This window comes from Lonchura striata, chromosome 1 (genome assembly GCF_050655825.1).
Source record: "Lonchura striata isolate lonStrDom1 chromosome 1, ASM5065582v1, whole genome shotgun sequence".
Taxonomy (NCBI): domain Eukaryota; kingdom Metazoa; phylum Chordata; class Aves; order Passeriformes; family Estrildidae; genus Lonchura; species Lonchura striata.
The window spans coordinates 29,472,356-29,496,825 of NC_140703.1; the positions used below are offsets into that span (position 1 = coordinate 29,472,356).

Below are 24,470 nucleotides of genomic sequence, written 5' to 3' on the forward strand. Positions count from 1 at the left end.
TTCAACCCTGCACTATGGCTGACTTTTTTTAAAAACAAAAATATTTTCAAAGCAGCAACCAAAGCATTTGTTTCAGAGCAGAAAGTACAATCAGCCATAACAGAACATAATTAGTCTATAGTAGTGAAGTTTCAGAAAATCCAAAAATGGGAAGTCATGCAAAATTAATTAGTGTTATTGTTATGTTGTTCTGATGTAAACTTTTCTTTTTGTTTAATTTCTCATTAAAGTTACGAAATTATCTTATTCTCTGTATCCACAGTCATAGTGAAGACAAAAATACTTTCTTTTCAGTGCTATCAGATAAGCTGAATGATTTTATAATTCTTGTACATGCTCCTGAAGCAGATCTCCATCATACAGATGATATTTTGAATCAGCCTGTCTCAAGTTCTAGAGTAGTACAGTTAAATAATGCAATGACAAAATCAGTGGAACTGCTATTTGAATTGCTTTGATTATAAAGATTTTCCATTTGGGGGACTGAAGTCTTGCTTAAGTAGGTAAGCCAAAATGAACTTTGCAAACAGTAGTTTGGAGTTGGGTTTTAAAAAAATTCTACATTGAAGACAAGGGTAGATATAGTTTTATGAATGATCAAGACATTTCTCCATATGCTGATGCCCTATTTCTTCTTGCTAGTTTACATGACAATAGTGGGAAGTACATTATACCATATTTACTGTACAGTGGGTTTAATTCCTTCATTGTGGTCTCATTTTTTCTTCCCTGTTTGTATATTTGCCTGAGGTTTATTGTGTGTTTTGTTTTGTTTGATTGTTTGTTTTTGGACTTGGGAGAGTTCTTTTAGAAAGAATAGGAAGGGAAGAGGTGAAAGAATTTTGCATCCTTGGACTTGGGATTTCTCCAAAGGGCATAATGCTTCTCTTGGGATGGTTATATTCCTGTATTACCCTGTAACTTATTTTGCTGTAACTCTGCTGTGGTGGATGTAGCAGGATGGTGTAGTTGCCAAGCAGTTGCTTGGCCATAGCTACACTGATTTAAATAGATCCAGGAAGTAACATTAAAATTCAGCCCCTTTAGCTCTGGGCAGGAGAGCTTGGAGCAGACAGTTTGCAGCATTCCCTTCCAAACTTACCTGGGCTGGGGATAATGAAGCTTATGGATCAACGTTATTTTATTTATTTGTGGATTTTTCCTGTGTAAATTATATTAATTTTGTATTTTTGATACACTACTGTGTATTTCAAAGGACAAGCATGAGGAGATTGCTTTTTGAAATTCAGAAGGCCTTATTTTTCCCCTGTGGTTTGCTTAGCTTGGCTGTTTATATCTATATGAATCACATATAAATAGGACCATCCTTATTTAATAGTCCAGCGTCTAGCTTGCAGAACTGAAAATGACAGTGGAAAAACACATCTTTGAAGTATCTGCAGAGATCTTTGTTACATAAAAAAAAAAATTCATACCTTAATTGTACAAAAAATGTATCATATTTGTCAGTTAATTTCAAATACTCTAAAATCTCTCTTATACAATTATCAGTGTCTAATACTTGTGAAACTAAACTTTTAAAATTTAGTCTGTATTTGAAGTCTGCTTTATGTCCAGGACAACTACTTTCTCAAAATTCTACCATAGCTAATTAAGTGACGTTTTATAACAAAGTAAGTTCCATACTTGAAAAATAAAACAACAAACCACATTTGCCTATTACTAAAAGTATTATTCTTCTATGCCAGAAGTTTTTGTAGGGGAACGTTATTAAATTCTGCTTGTTTCTTAAATGTATCTTTTCTTCCTGCCCCAATATTCCTATATCAGTAGCACTTTTGTTCCTGCATTTTCCATGGCTTTTTCTTTACTATATTTTTCTCCACCAATACTGATCTCCTTTTTCTTCCTATCTGTTTCACTGCTACTGGCGAGGATAATAAGCTCATAAGAAATGGCCTGCTGAGACAAACCCATGGTCCATATCTCCCAGCAGTCAGTCTCTGACAGTGGCAGCAGAATTGTCACTTAGGGAGGGTAATAAGTTACATCACTTTCTGCAGTCCATTCCCTTTCCAGTCTCCCATCATTCAGCATCACTGGGTTTGATATGTCAGAGGGAGTATCTTTAGCTGGTCCTTTTAAAATCCATTTATCAATCATGTCAATAAATTTGTCCCATTCTCCCCCCCCCATTTTAAACTAATCTTAAATTTATTTTGAATGCCTCTATGGCTTTGCCAAATATGTTTAGCTTACCCACTCACTTGTTTATGAAAGTCTTAGTCATATCCCCCCACAAACAGCTCTCAAGCAATGGGCTCACTCAGGTTTTCTTTAGCAGCAGAATGATGCCCCTTGTGTTAACTCCTTATGCTCTTCCTCATGATGTCCAATATTACTTGACTTTTTGGGGTTGCTGTTGAACAGTAAACCAAATATTTCAGAGGAATGACAACAATGCCCAAAAATTACTTTGCTGAGTTGTAAATGCTAATTCCAATTTCAGCATTGTGCAGATCTAGTTAAGATTTTGTTTTTTCTTCTAGATATCTTACATCTGTCTACACTGAAGCTCATTTATCAACTTCTTGCCCTGTTAAGTCACTCTAATGAAGTCTTTCAGGAGCTGGTCCCTGGTAGTACTGAATTTCACTCTCCAAAGGAGCTTACTATTAGCTATGATCTTGGAGACTTCAGGGTTCATTACCTTTTATAGGTCATTAAAGACTATGAATAAAATTGGTCCAAGCGTGGAGAAATCTACTTGGGATTTTCTTCATGGTAAAAAATCCATAAAACTCTGTCCTTTGTTTTCTGTGATCTAACCAGCTTTCAGTCCACAAAGAAATTCCTTCAGTCCCATGACATGTCTGTTTCTCTAATAACATTGCAGTGGAATATTATTGGAAGGCTTTTGGAAAACTTATGTATATTCATATTCCCTTTATTTACTAGCATGCTGACAGTTTCATAGAATTAGAGAGAACTAGTCAGATGTGATTTCACATTGAAGAAACTCTGCTGACTTGTGCAACAATCTTTATCTGTGTGCTGTTAGTTCTTATTTTATCATCTTGTCAGGGACAGCAATCAGCTTTCCCAGTCTACAGGTCCAGAGTCCCTTTGGTAAATGGCTTTTTCCAGATGACTGTTTCTAGTTTTACACCAAGGAAAAGAACTATCTGTGGGTATCTTTATCTAAGAAAAAACAAAAAGGTATTTTTTAGAATATTCTGTGAATATCCAGAAGCCCTGATTCCTATTAGAGGTTGAGAGCTGGATGGAATTAATAACTTGGGTTTGAAAATCATAGCTAGGCTGTGATTTTTACAAAAAGCATTACTTCAAAAAATGAAAATTTAACTAATAAAAAATTTATCTCCCCTGTGTTGTTTACTTTGCTTGGAAGCCTGCTGATACCTTGTCCTCTTTCCATTTTTCATGAGAAGGGATCAGTCTTACCAATCAGTTTACAGACACAGAGATCCATAAATGAGAGATGTCATGGTCTTATAGTGATATAATACATGGCAGCTCATTTGTATAAGCACTCATTTTTATCACTACAATCCTGGAGCACCATAATACTAAAAATAGTATTGAAGTGGTGAAAATGCTGTGATCATTAACATTTTTTAATTTCCGGCATAGCTGAGCAAGAGGCTGGAGAGGTTTCAGTCAGCACTTCATCCTGTGTTCTGTAAACCAATCAATTATTCTTCAATGACATTTTTGTATGTGGTGTGTTGGTGACAATTTGGAAGTAGACTCTACATACTGAGCCACAGGTTAAGACTACATAGTTAAATTTTAGCAAATGTACATATTCTCAAAAATTGTTTACCTAAGTAAATCACTTTTGCTGTCAGATGTTAAATGAAACAGGCTATCCATAAAATATTTGTAGAAAAATTACAAATTATAAGTTTACGCAGATTTTCAGAAACATTTTTGGCTATAAACTTTATTAGTTAGTACAGTTTAAAATTTTATTTAGTTCTGTGTTTTCTGGAGCTATTTAGAGAATGTTATCACTTTATTAAAAAGGTATCTTTGAAGTCTGAGATAAATTACCACAGAGTAAATGTTAAGAAAACTTATACAGAAGAATTGCATTATGCACCCTGTGAACAATTATACTGGATATTGCATATTAGTATTAGTGCAATTTTTTTTCAGCAAATGAAATATATCATGGTATCTTAGACTGAAAAATACCATTATGTTCTGTACAGGATATTAAAATGTTAATTGGTAGATTACTAGTAAGTCCAAATAATCAATTTCCTATATTAGTTTAGGTCAATTGTTTGTGTAAAGATTACTTTAATGATATATACATGCAATTCACTGCTTAAAATGATTTAAAAGAGAATTTAAGAGAAAATAACTATGCTGAACTCAGATTTATGCTGAAATTGTATCTGCATTTGTAATTGTTCTGTTTCAAGTAAATTGCTTTGCATATTGCACAGAAACTGTATGTCCTAGAGGGCACAGGCTGCCTCTAGAGACAGCATGCCCAAAAAGGAGACATAAGAGGAAGCTGGATAATGTGGAGAAAAGCAGTCCTGGCTCCATCTGCTGTCTGGTTTTTCTCTCTCCCTTTTATTTTCTTGGCAGCTTCTTTCTTGGGATATTTGGGGTAGTTAGGTCCCCCCTATATTTTTTTGAACACAGACTGGTTTTTAACCATACTTCTGCTTTTGCCTGCTATTGACCCCAACTACTTAGTTTTGCCTTTCTGAGCATCATTGATAGTTTTGTTTAATGTTCCTTGGACACAACTCAGATAAAACAGGATTGTACTTTTTATTTTTTTTTTGTCACTCTAGGATCAAGTTAATTTTGTGACCTTCTCTTCTTTTTCATCTGTAATAGTAAATGCAGTGAGAAAGACCAGGCACAGTTCTAGAACTGTTACTCATCCTTACACTCAGGTTCACTCGAGCTGTATCAAAGCACAGCTGAAAAGTCTACTCCAAGTGCTGGCTTTTCATGTCAATCTTTCTTACAGTCCTTTGAAAAAGAAGGGACCAAAAAGCTTTTGTTGGACCAGAGCTGAGGACAAGAACCTGGGATTTTGGCGTGTTAAAGATTTTCCATGTTCTTTTGTAATAAATTTAATCTTCAGAATAATTTCTGAAATTAATTTGGGCCATACCCTCACTTACAGAGACATCTTTTTCTGCCCTCTGTAATGTATAACTTGGCTTTCCTTCCAAAATGGTTTTGTTCTTTTGGAATCCTAATGAATATGAATATTTAGTTGAAAGGTGTAATTTACTTGAATGTTCAGTGGATTTCAATAATTTTTACAAATGGCAGAATTTTGCAGCCACAAAAGCCTCACAACTTGAATTAGTCTAATTACTCAAATTTGGAAAATGGGTGCAAAATAGAAAGAGCACTTTTGAGTCAATCCTAGAGTTCAAGAATTGTACTGAGCTATGATCCTGAAAAAGTATACATCACTCTTCTTTTAAAGCATAGTTCTATCTCAAATACAGGACCCAATTAAAATTTCCAAGTGGGAAGTCTGACTCTAGATTGCAGAAATACTAAAAATACAATGCAGATCCTAAATATGTAGGCAAGGATGCAAATAGGTCTTTAAAAATATTTACTTTTGCATTCTTAGATCTTAAAAATAGCACTGAAAACTCAGTCATGGCAAAACATCAGAACTAATGGGAGTTCAAACTTTATTATAGAAAGCCTTTCTAAAATCAATAACTAAAAAAGGATAATTGGTGAAAATAAAGTTTTTCAGATAAGGAAGAATATTTGTTCACCAGAGTATAGAAATTTCAAATATAATAGCAGATGCTACATGTTCAACACACTAGAAAATACTACAATCCATGATTCCTGATATTTTTGTGACATGAGAGGTAAAACCATTTCTAGGGTATGTAAGTCTGGTACCAGCTTAGATATCAGAATAAAAAACTTTATATTTGAGTAATCCTAACACTTAAGAAGATAAGAAACTTTAAAAACCCCAAAACACAAAGCACACCAAATCAGAAACAGAACTGAGATCTTTGATAAATGCCTACATTAACATAAAAACTGAGTTACTTTTCTACAGCTCACTGAAGTAGCATATGCTTCTGGGTTTTTTCAGCCTAGAAACTAATAATTAGACATTCTTTAAAGAACTTCCCTTATCAGCAGTAATTAAGATACGAGACAAGTAAGATCTCTTTTAAGGAAGTGGTTATTTGCTGAAAAACATAGATTTGGTTGTTCCCAAACTGCTTGTGAATGTCAGTTCAAGTGTTTCCAGCTGCAATGGAAGAGTTGGAGTGATACAGCTGTGGAATCATCAGCTGCCTTTTACTCAACAGGTCTGCAATTAAGGAGTCCCTTTTGTTGATGTTGTTCCACAGGGACTGCTGAATGCTTCACAGACATAGTTCTTGAACTAGATAATTTCAAGGAAGAGGAAAACAGCTTAAAAAGTTAAATTTCATTCAGTTCAAAGTACTTCCTCTCCAATCCCAACCACTTACTAAAAAAAGAGTCAGTCCTAGAGTTTAAGGTTTTATTTTGTTAAGTAATGGAAACCATTATTATTATACTAAAAAATAGTATTTTGTGCCCAAGTTTATGTAAGCAGCCCCACACACAAGTTTAATTACAGTTGATTATTATGTGTGTTTTTTAATGAGTCTTGGGGTTTTTATGTGTCTTGTTATTTTGACTTTTGTTCTTGTATTAGTGTTCTCCCTCATCTCTTCCTCATAAGAATTGGGTGAGTAATGTTGGTCATAACCTCCAGGTTAAGATATCTTAAAATGCTGAGACAGTCTTCAAGGATGTGTTGTATCATGCTCAGTTTATTCATTCCCCAAAGCATCTCTGCAAAAATTAGAATTAAAAGAATAGTATTGTAAATAAAGGTTAAGAAAGGGTGAGTGGTTCAGCTGCTCATTTTGAGAACATCTCTGGCGTCTTTGTTTTTTTAAATTGATATTAAGGGTTCTTACCTCATAAACTCGATTCAGTTTATTGGTTTATTGGATCTTTTCCCCTGGACATATTCCATTCCTTTCTGCTGGAGCTGTTCTGTTGAGGCTGAGTGTTTTGAAAGCATATTATGTTTTTTTTTTCAGTTTACAGTTCAGCTGCCCTGCATATTAAGGTTATCTTTCAGTATACCACTTCAGCAATATATGCCAGTTGTATAATAACATGTACTTTGCAGTCTACTTTGTTACAATAAAACCATTTAAAATACTAGAGTGAAAAGCATAACTAGAAATTAATATGAACAAAATTGACCTCTGTATTCAGAATACTGTATCTTTCTAAATACTTCTCTTGAAATGTATTGAAAATGCTACAACATACAGAAAATCATAAGCATAAAACATTCCTGCTGTTTTCTGTGGTTGCAGTTCAGTCACTTTGCTCCTTTGCTCTGTTTCAGACGGTTCGCCATGGATTTCCTTACCTACCCACTGCCTTAGCTTTTGACCCAGTTCAGAAAATTCTGGCAATTGGAACAAGAACAGGAGCCATACGAATGTATCCTTTCTCATTCAGAATTTGCACCATTTCTGTGTATTTGTAACACAGGGATGGGAGTTACCTTCCTCAAGCGCTCAGGTAAGGCTGCAATTGTTATGTTCTACTTCATTTTCTTTATGAGACACACTGGAAGAAGATGTGCTGTTGAGGAATCAGCCAGGTCCCTAAGGGGTTCAAAGAACAATTCCTGATTGCATTTTTAAGCATGTTGTTTTGGCATATATTGGTTAAGATAAAACAGAATTGATCTTTTTCAGCATGAAAAGTAAAAGTGGACAGCAAAGTGGTAATGAGCAAGTTGAGAATGTTTGCTAGCAATTGATAAATTCATTGCTGCAATGCAGTTAGCCAGTGTTGGATTGCAGTTAGATGGCTAGGTATGAAATTATTTAGACACTTCCAAGTGAATGGTGGGAAATAAGCAATTTTAGGACAGAATTCCTCTCTTCCCAGAGGAGAAGGTGAAGCACTATAAAAGTGCCTATTTGTTTTTGTTAATTATAAAGGTACTTCAGTGCCAGCAATTTGTATGTTGTTTTTAGTACAGTAGGATTTTGAAGTTAGAAGTCTATACTGAATAAATTTAATTACAAGATAATTAAAATCTGAAGACTTAAATTAAAGAAAAAATTAAGAATATTTAACTATGATGTATTTCAAAATGTTTCTCTACATAATTTTCTTAGTTTGGCATGGTTCCAATGTTTTCCCCTTCAGTGAAAATACATATAAAGCAAGGAAAAAAAGGAGAAAGACTATTACAAGAAGGTTTAAAAGTTACAGAATACAGAACTAATAAATCAATAGTTTTTTACAAACTTTTTGTAGCCAAATAAATTATGTGTTTAAAGGAGGGCACAATGCTGTATGAAATAGCAATATAATATTTTCTGGCTCTTTTACTATCCCTGTTCCCAAGGTAACTATAAATGTAATGAATCCAAGGCAGGTTACAAAGTGAAGAAAACTCTCTTTGTGGAAAAGAAGCCTGTGCCTCATGTAACGTAGCTAAAACTTTGGTTCTTCCATTTTTGGGTACTCTTGGTCTGAACAGTCGCATTTTTGTAAACCTCAATTTCTATCTGATTCAGAATTTCTCACACGACTCGGCTAAACCTCAAGTTATGTGACAAGCTCTGCTTTAATAGTTCTACTCTTTATTTCTTACCTATGTGAAGTAAGTTAAATATATTATATTCAAATGCAAAGAAGAAAGTGTCTGTGAATTTGTGCACTTCTGGGAAGTGCAAGTCTAGTAGTCATGATTTCTTCTTTTTAGAGGTGTGCAAGGTTAAAAATCTGAGGCTTTGTCCCTGGAAGCTTCACTGATATCATCAGAGTGAGGGTATTGGGAATTTCATGGTAGAAGTATGACGATGACCTTGCAGAATATTAACTACTGAGCCCACCTCTTCTTTCCATCTCAGCAATGTGGCTTTTCTAGGAGCAGTGCTGTCACTAGCTAGGCATCCTCTATCCCTACAAATCCCTCCTTTGAGGAAAATGCAGGTACAGAACCTGAATTAATACAGGTTCATGTAGAATTAATTTAAACCTGCATGTCTCCTGCCACAGGAATAGAACATTAAGTGGGAAAATAGCTGTGGTTCTAAGCTTATATAAAATTCTCTATATGTTTTCTATAAAAATAGATTATAAAGAGTTAGCAGAAGGGAAGAGAATGTTTTTCAAAGTGTCCTTCCTTTTAACATTTTTTCTCCTGTTTGCTAGCAAACTCCTATCTCATTCATGGAAAAATTTCTAGCAATTTTAGTATCTTAACCAAGCAAGAGCATCAGGATTACCAGGGAGTTTGTTTTTTTTTTTTTTTTGGAGGATATGTCATGAGATAAATGCTTCTCAGCTTAGTCACAGAGAGCCTGGTTTGCTTAATTGAGCCCTGAGTTAATGGAAACTGTGCTTTGAAGACAGAGGGTGCCATAGAAAGAATTACTTATTTATTCATTTTAACTGAGGTTTCTTTTCTTCACTTAGCTGTAAGTTTTGCTGAACATATTATATAAAAAAACCTACTTGTGGACTAATAAATTTGCAGTGAAATAGGCTCTAAGACTGCCCCCTGAACATCACTCATTTAAGCCAGTCTTGTTGCAGATGTCTGTAGCTGTTGAAATCAGGGAATAAAATTCAAGCCAAGATGTAACAGATGAAATATTACACCTGAAAGTACAATTCATAATATGGGGTGGTTTTTTAGCAAACTAAGGAAAATACAGGTTTTAGTGGCTCTTAAGTTTTCCACAGTATCCTGTAAAAATACTTTTTAACAGAACTGCACAATTTCATTCTGCCATGAGTATGTCATGTAAGAAAAATGGAATTCTTTCCATACATACATTGTGTTTGGCTGGTGTTTCTAAACAGTAGTGTTGATGGAGTGAAAGGACAGACTACTTGGCTGCCATCAGAGAAATTCACCCAATTATTTATTTGTTTGTTTACTGGTGCTAAAGGTACCTGGTTTGGATCAGAGTCTCTTCTTTAGGGAACACAAAAGGATAGGAAGACTGAATTTATGTTTAATATTTATGTAATGATATAGAACAAGTTTTCTGGTGATGAGTCCAAGTCACATGATGGTATTGTTGCTTCCTTAATTTTCTAAAAAATTTACAGGGTATTGGTATTTTTACTGGTCACAAGGTAACAGAAAGGTCTTGAAAGACAAGCTGTTTTTTAAGAAAAAGAAGCATGTCCTTTTGTGTCGTGAATTAATTTCTAACATCAGGCCTTCAGGTGATCATTTTGAGTGATCCAGCAGCAGTACTGAAGTTGACTATGTTATATTGTCCTGAAATAAAGCATATTATTCATAAGCTGCCATTAGGATGCAGAGATAAATGGAAGATCATTTTGGTATGGCAGTCAATTTGTTTTCTCCTAGATTTCTTTTCAGGGTGCTTAGATGCAACTGCTGTAGCTCCTGTAGCACTGGGAATTGCTGCTATGCTTTACTGATCCTGGCAGTCTCTGTGGGTTTCCCAAGGGTTTCCCAAGGAAGTTCAAACAACTGCAGGCATTATCTACAGCGATGGCTGCTGTGTACTGGATCCTCATGGGTGCTGCCCACAGAATCAGACTGCACTGCAAACCATCAATGGAGGAGTTACTATCTAACAAAGCTGCAAATAAAGGGCCAAAACCCCACTCCTGAAACAGTTGCTCTGGCATCTGGTCATTCTTTACCTTTGTACTAAAGATAGCAAATTTCATTTCTCCTTTGAGATCTTTTCTTCCTGTTGGAAGCCTGATTCCAGCTCCCATACTTGTGATCATTGTTCAGATCATTGCCTGATACCACTCCAAGTGGAATATCCTTGCTTCAGGAAAACACATTCTATTGAAGAGGGGCTATGAAATTGAATTCCTTTTTTTATTGTCTCCATATCCATCTTTTCTAGTCCCAATGTGAGGAACCTTCTTACACAATAAAACCTACTCTGCAGTCTCTGGTTGCTGTCAGAGGAGGGTCCGTATCACTAAGCAAGGAGGTGAGAAATTAAGATATTTGGTCAGACTTAAGTCTCTTCTTGATTTCAGAGGAAAAGGAGAAGTCTGGGGGTTTTTCACGTTCTCCATCTGAATAAATAGATTAAAATCAGTATTGTTATCAGTGATTATTCCAGTAACAAATCTGAAGAAGTGGCATGCTGTGCTCAGATTTCAGGATGTATATTTCAATATTGTCATTTATTCAACTGACAAATTCTTGTTCAATTCTTGACAAATTCCAAATACTTCCTGGAGTCATTGAGTCCTTTTCTTTGGAGTTCTTCTATGGCATCAGAGCTGTGCTTAGCCATTACAGCTCTCTACTTTAAACATACAGAATAAAATGTCTACTCTTTTTTTTTTAAATCAAACTGCTGATTACTTAGAAGTCAATTGTAGTGAGAAATTCTGAAAGAAACTCTTCTCTAGCTAATACCATCTTTGCTTATCATGAATTGAGAGGAAGTTTATCTTAAATCCAGTGCAAAGAAAATTACCTACTCAGTCCAGAATGGCCTCCACATCACTGAAAAATTCACCATCAAACAGGCTTAAATCATTAATATGTTTTTGTATGTGTTATAGTGTGGTCTGGTACTGTTATTAATACAAATTCTTTAGACTTACAGGCTCCATATTGCCATGGATGCAGGTTATGGGGCATGCAAATCTTCACTTTCACTATTAGTTGCTTGAGCAAAGCTGTAAGGCATCTGCAATCCATGCAAATCTTTTCCAGTAGGCATAGCTGCTGATTATCCAGGTTATCAGAAAATATAGTGGCCATTTTGTACCTAGGCAAACAAAACATTATTCTGACTTGCTAATGCATGACAGTGAAAGCATTGCTCTATCCCCACCTTTAGCTTAGCTGCACAGTCCTGACCCTTCCTTTGCTCCAATTCTGCTGCTTGTCAGATCTATTACTGTGAGCCATCCAGTGCACTACCCTGGCAAAATACCAGTTCGTCTGCTGTGCTACTTTTTTTGCCAGATTAGCAAACTGATTTATCTGGTGCTTACCTCCAATGTTAGTCAGAATGATACATGAATAAAGTGGAAGGAGTGCAGTTGGGACTGGACAGAGAAGGAAATAGGGGAGTAACAAAATGTTGGCACTAAGGAGCAGGTTATTAAATTCACTTTTCTTAATGTATGAAATTGCATCTGATAAATTCAGGTATGGCAGATTGCAGCTATCTATGAAATTTGCTACAAAATATAGAAATAGTCTTTCAATTTTGAGTGGTATAGGAAATACCATCTCTTTTACTTATATTTAAAAAATCTTCATGTATTTGCACATGAAGATTCTACACAAAAAATTCTACAGGTCCTGCTCAAGGGAGATTCTGCTTTAGGATCATAGTTGGAATAACTTTTTCTGACCTGTTTTATGTACTTCTTCCAATGCTTTAATAGGAAGAGTGATTTTTGAATGTCAATAAGGTGTGTTTTCTGGAGAAACAAACATGCCTTCAAAAAGACCAATGGCAATGGCATCCTGGACTGTGTCAGCAATAGTGTGGCCAGCAGGACCAGGGCAGTGATTGTCCCCTGGTACTCAGCACTGGTGAGGCCAGACCTCAAAGCCTTTGTCCAGTTCTAGGCCCCTTTCTAAAAGAAAGATACTGAAGTGCTGGAGTGTGTCCAGAGGAAGGAAACAGAGCTAGAGAAAATAGCACAAGTCCTTTGAGGAACTGCTGAGGGGGCTTTAGCCTTGAGAAAGGGAGGCTGGGGGGGACCTTGTCACTCTCTTAAGTACTTGACAGGACAAAAGAAAATGACCTTGGATTGTGCAGGGGAAGTTTAGATTGGATCTTAGGAAAAATTACTTCACTGAAAGGGTTATCAAACCCTGGAACAGGCTGCTCCGGGAAGTGCTGGAGTCACCAGCCCTCGAAGTGTTCAGAAGTCATGCAGAGGTGGCACTGAGGGACGTGGTTTAGTGGTGGGCTTTTTAGTGCTGGGTTAGTGGTTAGCCTCTATGGTCTGGGAAGTCTTTTCCAAGCTAAATGATTTTATAAGATAATCTTGTTTATTTCTGTGAAACTGCCAGTAAACATATCTTTGATTCCAGAGTTATTCTGCCAAGTAAAGGGAAGGTGAAATCTAAACCCAAGATAGCTCTGTTGAACGTCATGGTTCCTCAGCAGCTGATGTACACAGAGAGACTGTATTGCTGGGAGGTAAAACTGGGGCTGTTTGTGCACTCTAGAAAAAAAGAAAATCTGGCAAAGAAGATAAATAGCACTAATTAAATCATTGCTGGCAGAGTTCTGAGTAGGCATGGAATTTTACAGTAGCTAAAGGAAATGGGTAAAGAATGTTTGACATCAGGTTGGATGTACTTTACAAGAGAGGAGAATGTAATTTCAGGTTTTGCTCTGTGAGAAGAATGGCATAAAAGTTAAATATAAATTGTGACAGATTAACTCTCCCTGGAACTGCTCTCTTTTAATCTAAACAAAGTTTCAGTAGTTTTTTGTCCTCAAAATAAGCCGACTGTGTTCTCTGCTGTTTACTCTGTGTGATTTATTGGGCAGATGGAATGGGGGTAGCACAGACAAGATCATAAACCCAAAGTTCTGTCGTTTGACTTGGAGGAATCATTGATACATTTCATCCTTTATCTCATTGTACAATATGTTTGAGGTTTTTCTAGAGAACTTGAGCTATTCAGGATTACAAACTTCACTGAGAGTCAGTACTCCTAAGATAACTTCTTTTTAAATTTCCTCTGGAAATCAATATACAAATGTCTATTTTTGTGTGTATAGATAGCTAAATAGGTTATTACAGAAATGAATTTATTGTCAATCTACAAGAATAAAAATTATTATAAAAGATACCAAAATAATCAAATTTACCTATATTACTAAATCTGATAGAACCAGAGTTTGGAGGATTTTTTTTAATGTTAAGATTACTGTGTATCTGGTTATGTGTGCATTCACATATATATATATTTTAATTATTATTATTATTTTAAATTTTTTATAGCTATATAAGGTTTGTGCATATATGCAGAAATTTGCATCCGTTTGTTTTCCAAGCCTCTTCCATGCTTTTTAAGTAATCAGACTGAATATGTTACAGTTAAATGTACTGGACTTCCCTCACTTTCAGTTGCTGTTTATCCAAGAGACAAAAATGGAATCTGACATCTGCAAACGAATCTACTGAGAAAATGTAGATTTACATATATTTGGAGATTCATGTAAAACTGGCATACAGGTGGATGACTTTGGTACCATTTTAAGTGGAGCTGATGACTGTGTTTATGAACACTCTCTGAAAAACTGCTTTCTGGATGTCTGTTACAAGGGGTTTTTTTTTGAGTATAATTAAAAAATCCTCAACTTACTCTGATAGTGAAATTATGACTACTGGTGATAGTCAACTATTTCAAATAAGTGCCGTGTCTTAATTAGACCTTGTGTCAGCTTTAGAACTTTTCCTACCTTTTTTGATATAAACTGTGTCATCAACAGAAGTGTTAACGTCTATAGGAAATAAAGTACATCAATTTGCTGTCCTTTCCAGTCTGCTAATTATCTTTTTTGGACAAATATCCATGACCTATATTTAGCAGACATCCTTAAACCACAGAAATTTGTAGTCATGCTACACATTTCTTTTGCTTTTATCTGGCAGATACTCTTGATGGTAGAGGGAATTGATACTTCTCTAAATCACTTAGGAAAGCTAATACCTAGTAAAAGACAAACCCAAAGTACATGGACACATGCAGTGGGAGCATTTTAGTGTTGTGGAAGGAGACCTATTTTTGTCTAGCTACAGGCACTCATTCAATTTAAATTCCTGATGACTTCTTTAAATTAGGTGCCTTTCTTGCAGGTACGTTGTTAATGGAGGGAGACCAGGGATGAAAGGGAACTGCGGTGGGTTGAATGCCCATTACGAGGTAGAAAGGCTACAATGACTCTGAATTGTCTCTGTATTGGGAATTCCTAAGAAGTTTCTGAAACCAGAGTTCCTCCTATGAGGATCTTGCACAGCAAGGAACATGAACCATGTGATGAGTGGTTCAGTAGGAAATGGGACAGACAGTCACACACTATTTCAGCCTAAACCTCAAGGAAGGCTGTAGGATAAAAGCACGGTTTTTCCTGAGGTTCTAGAAACTGGGAGATGAACCAAACAGAGACTATGATCTCATTCAGGAGAGGGGGAGCGAAAACTTTTCTTGAATAAGTTCTCTTCCCTCATCAGTGGCCGGCTCACTCCCTGTTTCCCTAACTGACCTAGTTTCCCTCCAGTTCTTACAGTTCTTAGATTTCTATTCCTCACCCCTGACCTGTCTTTTCTTAGTGCCATTAAGCAAGCAATATTCTTTCAATCTCTATCTTGCTCCTGACCTGTGCAAAGCAGTCTCTGAATTACATATTTTTCTAAGGAAACTGTTCAAATCAAGAGGCAAGATGTTTCCCAGGTGCTTCAGATACCACATTCAAAGCTACACATGAGTGCAAAAGGAAGATTTAAAAAGTGCATCATGGGAGAAGCCAAGTCCAAAACAGATCATGGATCAAGAGCTATCAGAAAATGAATAGCCAAGTCTTAGAGGGCATTAAAGAATGTAAATGTGGCATCAATCTCTTTGTCCAAAGAGAGCACAGAGAGGGGAAGTGACCCAGCAATTTTGTGAGTCTGCTCTTCTTTAGTGCTGTAATGAAGGAGATATTCTGCTGTTTTATCAACACTGTTTCAGTCTTGTACTTAAAACACATCACCCTGCCTCCCTCCATGAAGAAAATGAACTCCATTTTAGCCAGACACAGCACACTTTTCAAAAATTCTGCCATATTCTTTGTTTGAGCAGCTGTGGTTTTCAGGCAATAATGAGTGGAAATCCAGTGCTCTTAACATGCTTTAATTGTGAAACTGATAATTTAAGCAGAAAAAGGATAGATCTTCTCTCTAATTACTGACAATAATAGATTTGGTGATTTCAAAGTAGCACTTAAATTCAGAGCTGCCTATCTGCACCCATAGCTTTTGTCTTAGTTACATTAATTTCTTTTATATAAACAGATAATTGGATAGCATAACCAGGTTATAATAGGGGTTGGAACCTAAGACCTTCCCATCCTAGGTGAAAACCTGCTAACCATGATTTCTTGTTCCATCTCTCTTAATTGAGTATTCCGTTCTGTCTCAAACTCCCACATCCTGCTCTCCTGAGCTGAACAAATCAAGAGCTGCTGTAGTTCCAAGTAGGTTGTGGTCAGGACACTGTGCTTATAGCACTTTTTATTTTAATCAGAATAGCCGTTCCCTTTTTGTTCTTCATTATTTTGAGACACAAAGAATGTTTCACTGTTAATGGGGAAGCTTTTTCACCCTTTATCAGTACACCTTTTCATTCATACAGTAAGGTGTCTGATGGATAGAGACACCTGCAAATTTAGAACTGGTCACATGGATTTTTTGAGAAAAAAGTTCTAATCTTCAGCAAGAGCCAAGACTTGCCTTTTCAAGTCCTTTGGCCTTTAATAAAAAGAGCTTTTAACTTGATTCCTGCTGTTTGTAGCTGTAAAATAGTGAGGTATCAACCAGTGTCAAGAAGTCATTACATTTAATAAATGTAATGCCTGGTTTTAAAATTCTTTTAAGATGAAGAATACCCCATTTATATTTTCCAGAACAACAGACAGAGGAAATCCTTAAATACATTGACATCAGAGTGATGGGCTCTGTTAAATGTATCTGTGAATTACCAGGTATGTTTTAATTATGACTCCATAGTGTCTGGTTTATATAATGTGCATAACCTTTCTTGAGCATGTATTTCTCAATAAAAATAATATTTTGTATAAAAATAAACCTTAAATTAAAGATAACTTACCTAAATTAACATAATCATCATCATCCAGACCATAAGCTTTTCAAGCTGTCAACTTCCTCAAGTAGGATGTCCCAAGTAATAAGAAAACAAAACAAGAAACCCCAATCTTTTCTGAAACGAGAGAAGCAGCAAATTCTCCTGTGAACATCATCGCTCAGAACGTCTTCTCCTGTGCCCCTGAATTTTGTAGCTTAGGACCTCTCTAGCATTGCAACTCTCAAATGAAAGAAAATACTCATGAAAAACTGGTTCATTTTATAAGTTCCCTCAGTTTTAATTGATAGATCACTATTTTGGACTTGAAAGTACAAGAACCACTTTATTAGGCTGGCAGATTTACTACAGCAAAGAAGCTTTCCATTTTTTAAGTGTAAATTAAGTCACTGGGAGATCAATAAATGCAATAGAAAACAGTGTTGTTTTCATGGCTTCTGAACAACTTAAAGATGAGATATTTTCCAGTTGTTAAAAAAAAAGTTTAACTCTTTTAAAAGGAATTTATATAATGCTGCCTGCCACATATTCCTAGAAGTAGCCTAAATCTTCTGCTGCAAGAGAGAACAGGAAAACACCGAGTCCTTACTCGTTTCTTTAGAGGAATGTTTCTCTTATGACTTGAAATTAATTAGTTAACATAGTTCTGAGCAAGCAGGTACAATGTTGTGCCTTACTTGTCTATTTTAGTTAACCACTGCCAGGGATTCCCTATTCTAGCTAGACATATAACCATTTTTAGGGCTTTACAGAAAAGATACTAAGAGAGATTATATTAAGAGTGAATTATTTTACTTCTATATTCATACCCTGAATGTAAAAGGAATTTAGAATGTTCCAAAGGAACTCAAACATAGAGTCCTTAGAAATATGGTACATTTAGGTCTGCATGTTCAGTTAATTTTTCATTAGTCCTGCATCAGTTTTCTTGTCACACTTCTCCAGCTTTGCTGTTGTCAGGATTCTTCACCAACCTTATGCTTTGGGGCCTGACAAGGAAGAGCTGTGTCAGGGTCCTTGTCTACTTTGCCATGCTGTGAGCTGTAGAGAAAGGAAGAAGCATGCTTAGAGGAAATGAGGATGAAATACTGCTTTTTTGAACTACTGCATTTCTCTGTTGTTGGTTTCCTGTCTCATCTCTGGTGAGATTGATGTTATATCATGACGAGAAAAATGAGAAAATTTTGGTGATTCTGTGAAACAGTCTAGTTGATTGAACTGCTCCCAAAGTACAGCAATCAAAGTGTCTGCTCAGGTTCCCCTGGCATGTTTCAAACTGGCTACAGGACTGAAAGTTCTTCTCCCAAGAGGGGCATCAGGTACAGATAAATTTATTCATCTGGGCAAGAGCCACCAAAGCTGTTGCTGCTGAATAGTTGAAAGATTTTTTTCTACTTCCCTAGTTTAGAGCTGGATCCTGAATGTTGGCAACTGAAAAATCCAGCAGTTTCTGCTAATGTGGTGCAGTTTCTAACAGGATAGATGAAACTTGTGAATGGTGGACATGGTCAGAAAGAATGTTTACAATGGGTGTGCTCCATGTTATCTTTGCTATCCAGAAACAAAACTTCCACTGGGGCCTAAGGGTTGTCTGGCTACTGGTTTGTCTCTAAGCACCACTAGATGAGGCTCCTGCTATCAACCTGTATAAACAGATCTCTCAGTTTGCAAAGATAAGGAACCAGTAGTTAAGTAGGGTTTTTGTTATCTGTCCTTGCTTCTGATATTTCCCATATTTAGAACATCACCTGTGTGATCATCAGCTCCCAGTTTTACAAGGTCTGTGCATTGACAAAAACCAGGCAGAGTGTTACCTTTTGTTTTGGGGCTTCATTTCAAGATAAGTATGTTGCACATCTGATGTGATGTTAGCATCAGGATTTTAATCAAAACAGAATGGAATGCAAATCAAGGTTTCATATGCAACTTTAACCCTTACAGGTAAACATATTTCTGAATTCTTGGCTTTAATTTACATTCTTTAGCATTCCTTTATCACTTAAGTGTGATGATATACTAAGTAATTCTTCAAGATTTGGGTCAGTTTTGCACTGGTGTTGGAATCACAACTTACTTCCTTGTAAATATATTGAAATGTATTTTAAAACATCAGTGCTAATACTGAGTTAATAATTATATAAAATCAATTGAACTTCTGAACCACCCCCTCCCCCATGATTGTATAAAGTATCCCAGAATCTGAATTAGAAGTAGCCAAATCTATTAAAACCATCAGTTTATTTGCCTTTTAATTAGCAGCTCTACATTTCTAATGAAAAATATCATCCTGCTTTCTAGACTTACCTTTAGAATTCAAGTTTCAATTCAGTATTTCTCATTCTTGCTTTTTCTTTTTCTTCCTTAGTAGAGATTGAAAAGAGCTAATATTGTCTATAGTTGCAGCAATGATTATAAAGGAAAGTCTGTCAGTATTCTGTGAGCCTGTGAGTGGCTTTTATGAATGAAGACTGGTATTTGAGACATAGAAATCAAGTTAAATCTGCCTGTGTTGTTGCTTATGAAATAGCTAAGCATCTTGGATGAGAGCAAAAGAAGCTCCCCCAAACTTGAGAATTTCATAGGAAGTATTTTCAAACTGCCTGAAAAATCAGCGGAAGCTTTTGGGAGGAGCAGACTCACGCAAGCATCTTTCATTTAAAAAATAAAATAAATTAAAAAAAAAAAAAAAGGAAAACTATTTTCTCACCAACTTTCTTAAATGCATGTTTAGAAAACTTGTTCATCAACTAACTACAAGACCAATGATAAAATTAGCAAGTGTTATTTAAGTGAGAATTTATACTGTTTATACTGTTCATGGAAACAGTGCGCTTTTTTTTTGCTTTTTTTTTTTTTTTTTTTTTTTTGTTCTAGTCAGTTTATGGTTATATAATCATAGTATGTCTGCCCTGGAGCCTTGTTGTCACTGCTCATTGCAGTCATTCTTTAGACGTGATTCTGGAAATTTAGGCAGGGTATTTTTATTAACAGTCTTGTAAAGTTATCTTTTAAAGAGAAATTGAGCTGTGGATCTTCCATGTCAGCTTGAAGCTTATAAGCATATAGAATCTCTCATGGGGCTTTTTTATTGCAACAATTCTATTCATCAACACTGTATACAGAGCTGGTTGCAGAGATTCACACATCTCTTTCTAGAATTCCTGCTGTAAGGTTAGATTCTTGTGATGTGCATAAGCAACTAAACAGATTTTTTCTTGTAGTGGAAATTATATGAAAATTATATGAATTTGTCAATTTTGCACATAGCCATAATTTTGCTCTTTCATCAAGTTATTTTGGTCTGTTTAAAGATTCTTGCTAAACTTGCTAAACCAAATGGATTTTTCACATGTTTAACTTTTTAGGTTTTTAACAGATTAAGAAATATAGCAAACTTTATCAGATGTATACTGTGATACTGTGACTTTACCAAAATGCCATTGCTTTTGGTGACTATCTTGAGAATGTCAAAGTCACTACTGAAAGTGAACTCTGTTCCCCTATCTCCCATTTATTTTTTAAGTGCTCTTCAATTACTGGAATTTTTTGAAGCCCATTAGAATTCATGCTTTTATTGGCAGTAAGTTATACCCTTTTTTTCTACCATAACTGTTAATCAATGGAGGTATTTTCTCTTGTTTTGTGCCTTCAGTTAGTTTGTTTTCTGTTTAAGGAGACTTTCTGCAGCCTTTTGACAAGTGGAAATTTTTTTCCAATTTCATGACTTTTCAGAGTGCCAAGAAGTATCAAGAGATCAGTATCACATGCACATCTTGGGAGGCATTATTGTTAGTTTTTAGAAAATAATGTTTAGACTAAATTCTTTATTTTCATATTCCTGTTTTAATTTAAAGGTTTTCAAGATTCCAGTGTAAGATCTACTGTCTTGTAATTTTCTGATAATCTAAAGACTCTTTTAGAAGTATTAACTATGCAGTTTGGGAGTGGGCATTGCTAGCATCCATTCTGCTTCATTCCTATGCTCCTTTCAAAGCATGACATAAATATTGTTTAGACCTACTAGTAGTTTACTTGGGACTTTAGCTGCTGGTTTCTGAACCTACATTTCTGATACCTGCATCTTTAATAATCTTATTTAGCAGACACACATACACACAAATAAGGAGTGTGCAGCAGCATAAAGGAACCTCTGCCAATATACTCTGTTAAAAGCTAAATCAAAGAAATAGTTAAATTTTTTTATATTCTTGTTTGATTGCTTCCTGTAGCTGAGGGGAACCCAAGAGATTAATCAGGTTTTGTTGTAGTTACTGTTTTTTAAGCTTGCCATTTCGAATGTGATCCAAACATATCACATTTGAGTTTCCTTTACCTTTATCTCTCTTAATACTTACAACAGTGTAAATCTAGAGCAATACTTCTGAGCTGAATGTGGCTATTCCAGATGGATGTTGTACTTTCCACCTCTGCATAGCCTGGCAGTACTTTCCCTCAGGTTTTATTTTCCTGATCGAAATAAAATAAAATAAAATGTTTGAGCAAGAACATATATTTGCTTTTTCTGATAATGGGCAAGGAGTTGTCCTAAAAACTGGTTTTACATGAAGAAGTTTGACCTGTTAGCCCAGCTACTGTTCTTACAAAATTTCCATTGTAAAAACTTTCTTCTAACTTTCTCAGAAAAAAATTACATCCATTTTGATTCCATCATATTTAATTAATAACTTAGTCTTTACTTGATGTGCATTTAGGATTCAGGTTTAGTTTCTTAGTTCTGCAAGAAAATCCATCTTATTAGCCAATGCCTATGGGTGTAACACCATGCAAAGTTCAGGGAATTATATAGTTCTGATGGATCTCTATCAGTTTCTTTAAAAAGGAAGTTTAAACACTCTTGTGTTTACTTAATATGAAGGAAGATAGAATTAATTCAGTTTTAATACTTCCATTTTACATTTGCATGTTTGAACTGATCTGCAAATATAACAGTTCTAGATCAGTATTTTAAAAGCTATACCAATATGAATTAAAACTACAAAAAGCAACACTACAAAATGGAGACAAAGTGGTATTTCTTAGGGAGACCTTTAATCACCAAGTATCAAAATTATTAAAATGCATATTGATAGAGCTATCCCAGTTTTACTGATGTGAAGAAACTGAAGCAGTAAAATTATTTAACCCAGTCTTTAATATGAGATGCTTGAAGAGCATAGGTCCTTTGATTTTCAGGCTAGCACTTCAACCACAAGCTGTTCAATTCAATGGCATTTAGCCTGAAAGTTTGTGTGCATGTTTCTGATGGTGCTCTTACATGTTGTCTTCTAGGTCATAAGGAATTTGGGGTAGATTCCCTTACCCTTTTGCATAGTGGTGCTGTAATAGCAACCTAATAATGTAATGTATTAAAGATCAATTAACTACATCCTTTATTTTTTCCCCATTTACTATACTTTACTGTTGCTGTGGCTTGATCAATAGGTTTTAGATTACCTGTTACAATAATTGAATGGCATATATATCATACATGGAAATTGTTCTCACAGTCAGGTTTTGAGCATTGTGATGCATACATATGCATTTGTTTAATGTATTGCCACATACAGAAATGCCATGTAGAATCACGGAATAAATAGATTCAGTGTGCATGTTCCTTAAATGTAAGAAGAAGTAAAAATTTTGTCACGCAAATATGTGTCTCTATGTGTTATTTTAGTTCCTATCTGAAGTGAGGGAAAATGAAACAGTATACACAAAAAAGAAGAGAAAAAAGATGCTTTTGGCAACTGCATACTTCCAGATTGCATTTGTATTTTATCAGGGGGAACTGGGAAAATGCTGTGTAATGTGGCCACCTGTCAGGAAAATTACCACCTGTCTCCAATCTTGATTTTAGTTGTTCATAAAATTAACAGAACAGATAAATAGTAATACCCCTATAAGTAAAACAGTTGAGGGATTGATCAATTTAACAGGGTTACAAACTATTTATTACCTGGGTAATAAAAGGCTGAATAAATTCTTTGTACTGTGTATCAGAATATCAAAGTCTCAGGCAGACAGAACTGGCTCTTGAAATCTGTGTGTATGTTAGGTTTTAGGTTCTGTAAGGCTGCTATTAAAAGCCTCTGTTTACATTTCTCTTCCATCTCAGTAATGCTGCTTTAATTTCAGTCATAATGGCAAAATGATAATCACTCTTAGGAGTTCAAACCAGCTATATCATCCATATTGTAGAATTCTATTGTTGGTTTCTCTTACCACCTTTCTCACAGAGCGGGATTGGGAAGCTTCCCAATTCTCCTTTGTCCTTCTTCCCTGTCTTTTCTTTCTGATGGATGAGGCAGGGTTAACAATTGAACATTAACTGAAACAATGAGTGCATACAAGAAGACCTCACATTGCTACTACAGCCATAGCCAGTCCTCAAGCTACTCGGTGTGAGCCACATCTTAAAGGAAAAACTTTAATAGGAAAGTACTGTTACTTTTTCTTGTCTCCAACTGTGTTTTGCTACTCAATCACTTGGGCAACCTCCTCTGCCACTAAGTTGTAAAGCTACCAGGTACTCCACATCTTCCTTCCAGAAATACTTTTGTTCTGCTGCAGTCCTGTATTCTGCAAAACTTTGGGGAACCTGGTCTTCATGTGTGTTTGTCATAGATCCTGAACTGGAAGCCTAGTGTTGTCCATCTGGCTATTTCACTGAGATCTTAACAAGAAATGATAAACAGGAGAGAGGGAAACTGAAATATCATATCTCAGGGAGAGGACACACTAATTTCAAAATCTTCTGCTGTAGAATATTGTCCTGCTATTGCAGAAAATCCCAATATTCAGTTCCACCTTCTTCAGACTACTTAGTCTTCATGTACTGTGGTATTTCTGCTGTTTCCGAAATCTGCAGCCACTTTTCTGTATTCTCTCAGTATCAGCAGATAGCCACATTAAAGCTATCTTAGCAAAGCCAGCAGTCCCTCACTCCAGCCTGCCTGGCACTCCTCTGCATGTCACTATGCCTCTGCATGTTTCTCAGGTCTGGCATTTGCCTTTCCCCTCCATAGTGTCTCACAGCCTCTAAGCAAAACCAAGCAAGTCTTACCCCTTTTGTTCATCTGTAAGAGCAGCCAGGTTTTGCAGAGATCTGGTCTTCTGTTGCGATTGTTTGCTGCAGGATATATTGGCCATATATACTAATATTTGAAGCTGAACAGAAATAACAGAAAGTTTCTTCTGCTTGCAGTTGAAGAACATTCTAGTGACAGCTATAGCAATTGCTGAGAATGGAAGACACAAAAACAACAACAAAACCAAAACAAAACAAAAACTAACCAACCAAAATACAAACAAAACAAAACAAACAGTACTGTTTCTAACTTCTTTTAATGCAATTGTCAGTTGAAAGGAGAAGGATAATAAATACCATCTGACTTGGACAGTTCCATGAATTCATCAGCAAGTATCCAGAGATTGTTTAAATACTCTTGCATTTTGAGGAATGTTTTTTTTCCAGTCTTTATTAAGGCTTAAAGCTTCTTGGAGTGTTGTACCACTTCTCTTCTCTAGCTATGGGCATACATAAACTGAGTGACTGGATTACAGTTGTGGTAGGAAAGAACTCAGCTGG

General features: G+C 35.8%; 1 protein-coding gene across 9 annotated transcripts in view; it reads left to right on the plus strand.

The window, feature by feature from the left end:
• The window catches only part of STXBP5L (syntaxin binding protein 5L), a 181,651-nt gene that overhangs the window by 9,792 nt on the left and 147,389 nt on the right, over positions 1-24,470 (plus strand). For all 9 annotated transcript variants that reach the window (XM_021549139.4, XM_085572371.1, XM_021549141.4 and 6 more), the window contains exon 2: positions 7,403-7,500. In XM_021549139.4, coding sequence (XP_021404814.2) covers positions 7,403-7,500 — 98 coding nt within the window. The remainder of the gene's footprint in view (positions 1-7,402; positions 7,501-24,470) is intronic.